Source organism: Cnephaeus nilssonii (assembly GCF_951640355.1).
Source record: "Cnephaeus nilssonii genome assembly, chromosome: 13".
Taxonomy (NCBI): Eukaryota; Metazoa; Chordata; class Mammalia; order Chiroptera; family Vespertilionidae; genus Cnephaeus; species Cnephaeus nilssonii.
In genome coordinates this window covers 44,095,477-44,108,287 of record NC_137084.1, presented here as the reverse complement: position 1 = coordinate 44,108,287, position 12,811 = coordinate 44,095,477, and the positions used below count along the sequence as shown (strand labels likewise).

Here is a 12,811-nt window from a genome sequence, read left to right as displayed (position 1 = left end):
TTTCTTAGTTCTCCTGAGACTCCACAGACTCTCCTTCTTTGTGCTCTGACAGCACATTTTTCATGCAACAGTAATAGAACACATAAGGCATTGTCTTATAGACCCTGTGTGTTCCCTTTTTTACCCCCAGTAAATTAGAAATCCATGTCTGTTCATGGACTTTTCATTATCATATGAAATTATATATGGTGTGTATATATACATATATACACACACACACACATATATAATTTATATACACATGTGTATATATAATATACTAGAGGCCTGATGCACAAAAATTCATGCAAGAGTAGGTCTTCCTTCCCCGGCTGCCAGCACCTGGGACCCGAGCTGGCTTCCCTCCGGGCCTGGCTTCGTCAGGAAGGACATCCAGTCTAATTAGCATATTACCCTTTTATTATTATAGATGTATACCATGAAAAAGTATATAATTATAATGTTATATAATTATATTTTATATAATCATACATAGTATTTTTTCATGATATATTTTAGTAAAATATTATTGAGTAGTTAAACCATAAGCTCTGAAGCCAGACAGACTAGGTTCAAATTCTGTGAAAACTTGGGCAGTGTACTCCCTGAACCTCAGTTTTCTTATCTTTAAAACAGGAATAATAATGATGCTGTAGGGGAGGGAAAATAATTTTCCTTCTAACCTTCTGAGTTCTTGGCTGAGACCTCCCTATAATAAAAGATAGATTAATAAGAGGAAAAATAAACAGAAGTTTACTAACGTGTATACCTAATGTTAGTACATGGGAAATACCTGGGGAAAAATGAGTAACTCTCTGAGGTGACCTAAGTTACCACCTTAAATATCATCTTCAGTTTACAGCAAGTAATAGTGTAATAATTATGTATGTTGCCAGATGGGGGCCAGACAGATCAGGGTGATCACTTTGTAAGTTATATAAATGTCTCATCACTATGTTGTATACCTGAAGTTAATATAATATTGCATGTCAACTGTAATTGAAAAATGAAAATAGAAATTTAAAAAAATACCAGCTTCAGCTAAAGACAAAGAAAGCAAGCTATGAGGAGAGGCCAGTTATGGGAGGTTACCCAGAAAAACATGGTAAACAAAGGTAAAGTTGTGCAGATTTTAATGGATAAGATTCTCTTGTGATTTAGAGTTGTCCTTCCCTTCCTGGCTCACAGAGGGAGATACTTACAAATGGGGATTCCCTTTATGTCCCTTACAAAAGGGTAACACTACTCTGGTTTTCAGAATGTCTCCTGTGTCTGCTCTTTCTCAAAATATTTAGGTTAGAATAATCCTTATGCCAAAAAGGCATATGTTGGGATAGCATATTCTACTGCCATTCAATGCTCACCTCAAAGAGTTGTTGTGAGGACTAAATGAGCTCATATGTGTAACACCCTAACACTGACACATATGTACTCAATACATGGAAGTAATTATGATTATATTACATACCACCAAGTGTATGTTCTCTTTTTCCATTTAACATTATTTAGTATACACATTTCCAAAGAAATTTAACTGAAACATAAAAAGTAATTCTAACATTGTTCTTGATAAAATATAACTCTATTTTATGAAAAAAACCTTCATTTTAAAAATACATAAAATTACATTATAGTTCTCTTCATTTCAAGAGTTTGAAAAACTATAACCCTTAGTTAATATCTGACATTATAAGATATCAATAGATTACTTAACTATTCCTTTGTTAAGTATAAAAAAGAATAATTAATGATATTAAATAATTAGAAATGATCTGCATATCCCACAATAGTGGAATGGCTAGGTCATCTGTGATGTAGCTTCTTGATGAAATAAAATGCACCCATTAAAAATGCCGAATCTCTTGCACACCCATGTTCATAGCAGCTCTATTCACAATAGCTAAGAGGTGGCAGCAGCCCATGTGGCCATCAAAGGATGAATGGATAAGCAAAATGCGGTCTATACTTATAATGGAATATTATTCGGCCTTAAAAAAGAAGGAAATCTGACACATGTCACAACATAGGTGAACCTTAGGACATTATGCCAAATAAAACAAGCCAGTCACAAATAGACAAATACTGTATGATTCCACTTATATGGGTCAGCTTCATAGAGACAAAGCAGAATGTGGTTACTAGGGGTGAGGGGAAGAGGAAATTGGGTGTTGTTTAATGGGTACAGACTTTCAGTTTTGCAAGATTGAAAAAGTTCTGGCAATTGGTTGCACAACAATGTGAATATATTTAATACTGTACACTTAGAAGTGGTTAAGGTGGTAAATTTATTTTATGTGTGTGTTTTTTACCACATTTAAAAATAATAATTTTAAAATGCTGTCTCTGAAGACTAATTTTGTAGTGATATATAAAAACCATTCCTGATAACCATGTCAAGTGAAACAATCAGGATATGAATATGTATATATCACATATGATTATAACTATGTAAAGACTATATGTATCCAGAGTGCGTGGAGTGTCTGGGTTCCAGTGGAGCATTGTTTTTCTATTTCTCATGTTTTATTTATTTATTTATTTATTTTTAGATCTTTATTGTTGAAAGTATTACATATGTCTCCTTTTTCCCTCTATTGACCCCTTCACCACCCTATTGATGAACTTGTATGCATATATGCGTAACCCATGGACACTGTCTCGTATGTTTTATAACGTGCTTATTGCTCTTATCACTAAAACTAAAAAAAATTTAAATATATATATTTTTTATTGATTTCAGAGAGGAAGGGAGAGGGAGAAAGAGATAGGAACATCAATGATGAGAGAGAATCATTGATTGGCTGCCTCCTGCACACTCCCTACTGGGGATCAAGCCTGTAACCCGGGCATGTGCCCTTGACTGGAATCGAACCCTTCAGTCCACAGGCTGACGCTCTATCCACTGACCCAAACCAGGTAGGGCTAAAAATAAAAATTTTAATATGCAAAAATAAAATGACCAGAAGGAAATAGAGTTCTATCAGTTCACCATCATCCGAGAGCAAGGAGACAGCCCACCTAACCTGGTCTGTTCCTCAGGTTTGTCTGGAAAGTCCTGTTTACTTTTGCCCAAGGTTGAATGGCTACAGGGAGAGTTCATTACTATGTAGTAGGAATGTTTCAGGTTGAGGTATTCCTTTGCCTCCCTCCTGTTGGCAGCAAAACGGCACCAGGTGTTAGACCAGTGGAGTCAGATGGAACCTTGGCTCAGCAACCTCAGTACTTGAGTTTTGGCTAAGAAAGAATTCAGAGCAAAGATTCAAATACTACAAGCCGAAGTTTATTTAGAAAGTCACAGAGGGAAGAAAAGTGAGCCAGCTGGGCATGGGCTTAGGAACAAGTCAGAGGCAAAAGAAGGGCCCTTGGAATTTAGGAAAAAGACAGAGGCAAGGAAAATGCACCTGAGGAAAGCGGGTGGGGAAAGGTGTAGGCTTGCTCAAGAGAGAGCCAAACTGGGTGCTGGTCTTGGGGGTTATTTATCTAAAGGTCCCAGGGGAGGATCTCAATAGAATATTCATCAACTTTCCAAGTGTGTCCTTTCAGGGTTGTGGTCTCCACTGATTGGTCGGCGCCAGGTCAGGGGGTCATTAGTCAATGCAGCTGGTCCTGAGATCAGCCATGGCACTGTTTATCTGGTTTTGCTGTTTTCCTGGGCCTGGGGCTGAAACACAACTGAGGCCTAGATGTTATCCATAGGGGTTGAGGATTAAGGGAGTGGTCGTGCAAGGGCCAACATGGGAGTCGCATGAGGCCTCTCTTTGGCCCCTTGTTCCTCCTCCAGGGGGTTATACCACATGACTAGTGACATGCCCGGGGAGGAAAGGTCAGGGTAGGGCCCGAGCCACATGACCAGCGATATGAAAGGTCAGGGGGGACTAATCCCCATGACCAGCAATATGAAAGGTCAGGTCTGAATGAATTTCCCAGGTTTGCCCATTGCTAGGCACCCAAGGCTTTCCACCCTAGTGGCCTTCTGTACCTGGCCTATCGTCCTTGCTCTGCTCATGCCTAACTGCCTAGCACACTTCCACTAACTTTGTAGACTCCAGAAAGTATTGAGCCTGGAGGAAAAAAATATATTTTTACTAAGACTTTTATAGTTTCATATTAAGTTTAATAATGGAATTTACCCAAATGATAACACCCTGCAATTACATGGTCTTGCATGCTTTAGGATTTGAGAACATTTTAAGAAAGTTTATTTTTACTTATTTTTCTACCTTCCCTGGTAAGGGTGGTAGTGTCATTGGTAAATGAGAAAACTGAGGAGACCTGATGTACCTCAGGGCTGCAAATCCTGAATTAGGACAGAGAACCTCCCCATTTCTAGTCTGCTGCTCATTTCAATGAGTCTTATTATCTACTTATGGTAAGAATGTTTTGTAATACTTTCGAAAATCCATTGATTGATTTGGTCAGAGGAGATATCCTCAGTGCAGTAAACTTTTTTCCTTTTCTTTCTTTTTTTTTTTTTATAGGCGGGAAATGTTTCGTTTGCCCTCAGCCTCTCCCGGGAGTTTCTTCTCTACAGTACGTAATGGTAAAAGATAAGCCACAGGTCTGAGTTACTGGAAATCCCTTCTGCTCTTGGCCTTTAATCTCTGCAAGTGGAATACAGCTATCTATTTTTATTTTTCTAATTTCATTATCTAAGTCACATTTCTAATTTTGGATTAAATCTTACATACTGAGTGATGCATTGGGAGTGTGCGTGTGGAGGGAGTGTAAGTTAGTTGTAAAATGCTAAGAAGATACTAATCTGTCCTTTCCTCCTCCACCCCAAACAGTTATATATTAACTATGGGCCCATTGCACAAAGTTTCATGCAATAGACCTTCCTTCCCTTAGCTTCCAGCACTGGTTTTCCTCCGGCACCCAGGACCCAGGCCTTCTCTCCGGCCATAGTCTGCCGTCTTCGTCTTTGCTGCAGACTCTGGCCAGAATCTGCCGCCTTTGTCTTCGCTGCAGACTCCGGAGTCTGCAGTCTTCATCTTCACTGCGGCCGGAGTGCCGCTCCTGTAGATCCCTTTGCCCCCTGCCCTCCCTCTCATAGCAGGCGTCCTGCCCAGCCAGGCCATTCCGTGCCTGGAACAGCTGGGCGGCAGCCATCTTTGTCCTTCTAATTTGCATATTCCCTCCTGATTGGCTGGTTGGCATAGCAGAAGTGATGGTCAATTTGCATGTTTCTCTTTTATTAATGTAGATATTGCTTCAATGGGGAACAGGTCCTGGATTGGGAGCCAGTTTCTTCAGGGACACCTAAAGACCCAGGTTTGGGAAGTAGACCTGGGAACTAGTGAACTCAATGCGAGCTGTGTGTGCAAGGAGAGTGACTCAGCAGGATTATTCACCACATCTACAAAGAGATACCAGTTCTTCCTTTAAACCAGGGCTCACTTTGCTATGCAAGCATAACTCCCCAGTTAGCACAGAATTGAGCTTAGACCCTCACCAGAGTTGAACAAGAGAGAGACTTTCTAGCTTAACTCTCTGCTTGGATATTTTTGTGTACAATTTTGATAGCAGATGGCTTCCCAGATTTTCCTTTAATAATATATTTAGATGCTAAAGAAAGCTACATAATCAATATAATGTTTTAATAGGTATAAAGTATTTCATGTAGGACTTTACAGTGGTATTTATCTATCACTTTTGAATGAATCCACTTAGTAATATTATTCCATTCTGATAATTTGGCAAACCCGTAGGATAAGGAAGTAGCTGTATGGTCTGGAAACACATGGGCAATTAGTGGTGCAGGCAAAATGAGAACCCAATGTCCCGTTATTTTTGTGCTTGATGTGGTAAAATCTCTGCCTCTCCCAGAGAACCCATATTGTGCACTATTCTTATAAGTGGATGAGCAGGACACAGCAAATTGAGATTCCCAGTTCCATTTCTGGCTTCGCAGTATTTTCATTGGTGTTTTGGGTTCATCATTTCCATTCTTCAGAATTCCATTTCTCCTCTTATGAAGGAAAAAAAATGATGGTAATTTCTGTTCCCTCCTTCCCTCCTTTGTCAGGGCGGAGCTGGTGGGTAAAAGCACACTGAGCTCCACAGAGAGAGATGCTTTGGAAGCATTAGAGCCACTTAGCACCTTCTTCTGAGATGCACTGAGAATCATATACAGAGGCTAGAAGGCCAGGAGTAGTTGCCAACTCGCAGGGCTTTTTGCAGACAAAGTGGGCACAAGTAAGACACAAGACCCTGCCGGAACTCGGGCTGGAACTAAAGCTAGAACCCCCATGTCCCATACTGCTTTGCTCTGTGTCTAGGCCATTTAGGAATTTTGAAGGAGCTGGAAGAGTCAGGAATTAATTAGCCTCCAGTTCTCCAGGAGGAACAGGCCGGGCCTCTGCTATAGGGTTTGGCTCTCAACTTCTCTTTCATGGCACTCACTTGTCGTGTTTCATTGTAACTACTGAATGTCTCTTCCCCCTGAGACTGTAAACTCTAGGAGGTTAGCTCTAGCACAGCATCTGGCGTATAGCAGATGTTCACGGGAGATTTACGGAACAGATGACTGATTGAACGAATGGAAGGACGAAGATTATTCCCTATGCAAAAACACTGACCGTCGCCCTGTCCGAGAGCTGCCATCCTGATGACCCCTTGGTCTAGGAGTGTTAAGTTCCGCTTTCCTTTCCAAAGGCCTTTACCCCTTCAGATCTACCAGGCCCAATTCGATCTTTTTAAAATACCCGGTACTCTTCAGGGGGCGCGGGCCCCACGTCCTCCTGTGCGGGGACACGGGAGTCACTCAGGGTGTTCGGGTGCTGGTCGTGGTGACAGTGAAGCTGTAGGAAGCCGTGCTTGCCAATCTGCATTATCCCCTGCTCTGACTCCCCCCAGGCCCGGATCATAAGAGGATGGCCAGGAATGTCCTGAAATACGAAAAGCTCTTGGCAGAGAGTGCCAACCAGGCCGTGGCGGAGGCTGTCATCCAGAGGCCCAATGTACCCCACCTGCAGACCAGAGACACCTACGAGGGGCTGTGTCAGACCCTGGGTTCCCAGGTAGGATGTTCCAGAGGAAGAGAAAAGGGGAACCGGCTTGGCTATAGAGAGAGAGCAGAATTGGGGCAATGTGAGGGAAAAGGCTAGAAAAATGCAGTTTGAGAGAGAAAAAAACCCACTCACTTGGACAGCATCAGTGACCGCATTCTGGATCTCCCGCAGTCCATTGATGCTGTAGTTCCCCTGAATGCGTGCCAGCTCCGAGACCCTTTCCTCTATGCTGACTCAGCCTTTCCTTCCAGCCCACTCACTACCAGATCCCCAGCCTCCACTGCGCCTACGAGACCAATGCCAGTCCCTACCTGCTGCTCCAGCCCGTCCGGAAGGAGGTCATCCACCTGGAGCCCTATGTTGCTCTCTACCATGACTTTGTCAGTGACGTGGAGGCCCAGAAAATTAGAGGGCTGGCGGAACCGTGGGTGAGTGTCCCCAAAGCTTGCCAGGAACTTCCTTTTGTGCCTTCACATGCCTGGAGTTCAGGAGAGTGAGAACAGACGGCCTGCGCAGCCAAACCTTTCAGCGGCTCAGGAGTTCAAATGGCAGCTGTGCCGTAAAACCGGTCCATGGTGAAAAAAATCACAGCAGAGGTTGCCCATGGAGGGAGGGGATTGGCTGGGGAAAGGTACAGGGACTTTCTGGGGTGTTGAAATGTGCTCTCAATATCTTCTTAGGGATATGGAGTACACAGCTGTAGGCATTTGTCAAAGCTCACCAAAGAGTACACTCCAGTTGTATGTGTTTTCTTGTATATCAATTTAACCTAAAAAAAAAAAAAAGTATCCTCCCAAAATGTCCATCATTCCATGTAATTGGTAAAAGAAAAAAAAGGGTGACATGACAGGGTCAAGCGTGATATCCTGGTCCAGATTTACAGCCTTACAGAGTGGAAAGATGATCTAGTTCAGCTTTATTGTTTTGTTAGTGGGGAAACAGGCCCAGAGAAGAGAAGGGACTTCACTAAGGTCCCACATGAAGCTAGAGCCAGAATAGGAACTTAGAGGGGCAGTGATTGTCACGCGGGTCGCCCACCTCCTGGCACCAGTTCTCAGGCTAAGTTACATTAATCTCCGGGACAGCAGTACAAGTCCTTCGTTCTCCCATTGCATGTCAGCGGGGGGCTGGCTGCAGCTCCGCCCCTGCTGTCTTCCCTCTGGACCCAGCCTGACAGAGCAGCCTCTGTTTGGGACATTGCCAGTCTCCTGGGAGAGGAAACAGACCGAGATGGCAGACTCCTAGCTGGCTCCTAAAGCTTCTGCTGGGGCGTGTCCGACATCACTTCTGTTCACCTTTCACTGGTGAAAGCCACGCCGGCGGCCACCACTGCAGCGGAGAGAGAGAATACTGAATTCCCCCACAGGGAAGGCACCGCACGTCGCTGTGCCAAGCTTGACGTCGATGGAGAGGGGACGTTTCGTTGTCGCCCAGGAAATGTGGCAAATATTTAGAAAAATAATACCGTCTATCTCACCACTCTACCAGGTTGCACCTTTTCACAAATGGTACATGACCTGGCTCAGCGGTACTCCCATCAGGGCGCCCGGCGTGGTGTGCTGTTCATGCAGCACCTGTTCCCCACAGAGCTGCGGGGCTGGCTTCCGCAGAGAGATTGAGTGTGGGTCCTCTCCCTCTAGGGCCGTGCTGCATGATGGGGAGACAGAGATCTACAATACGCTGTGCTATGTGCTGTCAGAGAGGGGTGTGCAGGGAGCCGTGCTATGGCAGCATAAGGAAGCGCGCCTTCTGCTGAGGGAAAGGCAGTTGGGTGAGGAGTAGCTGAGGGGAGAGGAAGAAACGGAGAGGGCTTCCCTGTGGACGTGAAATTCATCACAGTGACCAGGTGGCAGCGCATATTCCAAAGACAAAGCAATGTGCAAGGACCTGAGTTGCAGCGTGTTCAGAGCGTGGGGGAGCTCCTGGTGGATGTGGTGGAAGTGAGGCTGCACACTGAGGCCCCATCAGAGGCGCTGCTGTAAAGACCACGGGAGAGGGGGAGCTGGGGGGGGATTTGGATTGTATCCCGGGGGGCAGGGGGAGAGCTGTCAGACAGGGAGTGGTGAGATCTGGTCTCCAGGTTTTAAGGAGGATTCTGACAGGAGACATGGACTGGAGGGGAGAAGAGCAGCGATAATCATTTCACCTAAAAGCCAGTCAGTGAAGTACAGAATCCTTGTAGAGAAGGTTTTTGAGATGACTAAGCTCCACCGGGGAGCTGAGTGATGTATTTTCAGTAGCTTTGGCTTCTCAGGGAGCCAGCAGGAGCAGTTGGCCAGCAGCTACTTTTTCCTGAGAACAACTCTGTTGCCCTAGTAACAGGACAGAAGGCTCATCCGGAGACACTCACTCAATCCCTCTTGGCCGGATCATCTATTTAGATTGCACAAACCTTGCCACACGCCCTGTCCCCCAGAAGTGTCTTGCTGGGTGGCTGATCCCTGTCTGGTCTTGGGCTCTGCCAGGAATAAGCCCGGTTTGTGTGGTGGCGGCTGCCCCACGGGAGCTGGGCACAGACGCCTCAGAGGCTTGTGTTGGGTTTATCTGCTCCCTAGTCACTGTGCCTTTCCCAAAGAATACTTTCACCGCCCCCCCTTCACCCCCCCCCCCCAGCCTCTATCCTCCCCGCCCCGCCTCCCCCCCCCACACACACACACACATCCATATTCTAGCCATACTTAAAGGCTCGGTTGAAACCCCTCACCTCCACTGGCCCACTTGGCCCTGACCACTTTCATTGGTTCTTTCAGTAGAAACATTTTTTTCAGAGTACTTTTTGGGGGCCACATACAATAATCTCTCCCTCTTCTGAACTGAAAGCTTTGTCACTAGTTGTTTGGTGCTTTCCTTTATTCTGCCATTTATATGTTGTCTGGTACATATGGTATCACTAAAAGTTTCATGGGTGAGCATCCTGTCCCCCCAAAGACACTGTAAACTAGCTGGGATCATATATTGTCCTTCTTGAAATGCCTAGCCCTGTATCATACGGGTTGCAACCAAAGGGATCTTTAAACGGTTGAATCTGACCATGATAAGCCCTTTCTTAAACTCTCTAATGGGTTACTTTTGCTTTTGAGTGATTACCAGCACCTTGGCCTGGCTGCTGCCAACCCCTTCTGTAGCATGTCCCCCTTGCACTCAACGCCCTACCTGCACTAAACATGCAGCCCCATGCACGGGTCATACTCTCACTAGCCTCCACACACTCTGCTCTCTGCCTGAAACGCTCTTGCCTTGGCTTCTTTTCACCTGCACAATTCCTGTTGCCTTTTGGGCATCCTGGGAAGTCCTTCTGTCCCCATAAGAATGGCCTAGATCAGTGATGGGCAACCTTTTGAGCTTGGTGTGTCAAACTTCGCCAAAAAACTGAGCATAACTCGGGTAGTGTGTCACTTTGAGGGAAAAACTAACTCCAAGACTCTAGTCACAAATGTTTCATCCTCAGGAGCAGCAAATGTTTCATCCTCAGGAGCAGCAAATGTTTCATCCTCGGCATGCGGCCGCGTGTCATCAGAAATGGCTACGCGTGTCAGTGCTGACACGCATGTCATAGGTTCGCCATCACTGGCCTAGATGCTCCTTCTCAATATTTCCATAGCATCCTGTACTTGCCCCTTAGGGCACCATTGCATGACTTACATCTGGTTTCATATGTTGTATTTCCAATGCCTAGCACAGTATTTCGCACAGAGAACAACCAATAAATATTTGTCCCCCAAGATGAATGATTTGTAGGTGGACAGTAAGTAATCATCAAAGGAACTAAGTGCAAAGTGGTTCCTTAAAGGTGGGGGTGGGAAAGCAGAGATTCTCTAGGGTTTTTTTTTTTTTTTAACCACTGCTGTTGCCCTAAAAGAACAGGAGGGAACATCTCTCCTCTCTTCAATGAACAACGCCGGAGAGGATGCTGGGAACAACTGGTGAAGGATTAGGTAGAGGCAATATCCATCACCTACTGATTTCCTGCATCCTGATATTGACAGGAACTCCCAAGAATGTGTCGTTCCCATGCTGCAGTTTGTAGCTGGGGAAACGGGTCCGAGGAAAGGAAGAGGCTTTTCCAAGGGCATCCACCTGGTTTAGGAGCAGGAACAATAACATAGAAGCCTCCAGGAAGGAAAAGGGTTTTTGTCTTGTGCAGGTCATTGCCCCGAGTTCTGCTCTGACTGCATGTAAAGTGCCAGGGCTGGGCCTTAGACATCACTCTGCTCATCTACCTAGTATTGAGCACCCACCCCCTGCCAGGCCTTCTCTGGGCCCTGGGGTACAGCACCGACAAAAGACCAAGTCCTTGCCCTCATGAAGCTGACATTCTTTTTTTTTTTTTAGACTGAAAGCTTTTTTAAAAAATATATATTTTATTGATTTTTTTTTACAGAGAGGAGGGGAGAGGGATAGAGAGTTAGAAACATCGATGAGAGAGAAACATGGATCAGCTGCCTCCTGCACACCCCCTACTGGGGTTGTGCCCGCAACCAAGGTACATGCCCTTGACCGGAATCGAACCTGGGACCTTTCAGTCCGCAGGCCGACGCTCTATCTACTAAGCCAAACTAGTTTCGGCGAAGCTGACATTCTGATGACAGATGCCGAAGAAAATGCATCATCATAAAAATAAACATTACTTTTCTTTCTATCCCTGGTACAGTGCTTTTGCGATTAGAACCCACTTTATTTGAAAATAATGTTGCCCTGGCTGGTCTGTGTGGCTCAGCATAGTGCCATATACCAAAAAGTGGTGGGTTCGATTTCCAGTCAGGGCACATATCCAGGTTGTGGGTTCAATCCCCGTATCACATCACATCACATCAATGTTTCTCTCTCTCCCAAAATCAATATAAAAAATAATGTAGCCCTAGCTGGTTTGGCTCAGTGGATAAAGTGTTGGCCCATGGACTGAAGGGTCCCAGGTTTGGTTCCGGTCAAGGGCACGTACCTCGGTTGCAGGCTCCTCCCTGGCCCTGGTCGGGGCACGTTCAGGAGGCAACCAATCAGTGTGTCTCACATCAATGTTTCTTTCTCTCTCGCCGTCTCTCCCCCCGCCCTCCTTTCCACTGTCTCTAAAAACCAATGGAAAATTATCCTCAGGTGAGGATTAACAAAAAATACAAATAATGTAAATTTTATGTCCAAACGTTCAGTTAAATTAGTGACTTCAAACCTGTTTGGTCCCCCCCCCCCCCCGCACCCCTCCCCCCAGTCAGGGCAGTTGTAGCAAACAGATTTTGGTTCCCTGTAAGGAAGGGCCTTTGTCAGAGCGGCTCGGAAGGAACAGGCTGCCTCTGAAGACAGAAAGTGTCCTCGGTTAGAGGTGCCCATTTAATCCAACAAACACTAAGTGCTTCCCATCGGGCAGGCCCCGTGCCGGACACGGGGATACAAAGAGGAAAGAGAAACAGCCCTTTTCCTTACAGAACTCACAGCCGTGCGGATGCCAAAGGGATTAGACTATTTGTTTCAGTTTAACAGACCTTTACTGAGCGCTTACTGTCTACCAGACTCAGTGTTAAAGATTATTTCAACTCTGAGATTTTTGTCACTTTTTATTTACGAGATCGATAGCTATTACTAAATTAGTATCCTGTGCAAAATACCCTGTAATTTGGGAGGAACTGGCGGTTGTTAGGTTTATGCTTTGGGGGGTGGGGGGTGGAGGAGGGATTGTCGGCGGCGGGGGCATGTCTATGGCAATGACCGAGCTCTTCCCTCCGCATTGTAACCACTTGGACTTTCTCTTACGTTCTTCCCGTCAGCTGCAGAGATCTGTGGTGGCATCGGGCGAAAAGCAGTTACCCGTGGAGTACCGCATTAGCAAAAGG

At 45.4% G+C, this 12,811-nt stretch overlaps 1 protein-coding gene across 1 annotated transcript in view; it reads left to right on the top strand.

Moving 5' to 3' along the window:
- P4HA3 (prolyl 4-hydroxylase subunit alpha 3) overlaps positions 1 to 12,811 on the top strand; it is a 36,257-nt gene that overhangs the window by 14,817 nt on the left and 8,629 nt on the right. Inside the window, exons 5-8 of the mRNA XM_079788620.1 lie at positions 4,458 to 4,509; positions 6,835 to 6,998; positions 7,241 to 7,417; positions 12,746 to 12,810. Of these exons, the coding sequence (XP_079644746.1) occupies positions 4,458 to 4,509; positions 6,835 to 6,998; positions 7,241 to 7,417; positions 12,746 to 12,810 (458 nt within the window). The remainder of the gene's footprint in view (positions 1 to 4,457; positions 4,510 to 6,834; positions 6,999 to 7,240; positions 7,418 to 12,745; position 12,811) is intronic.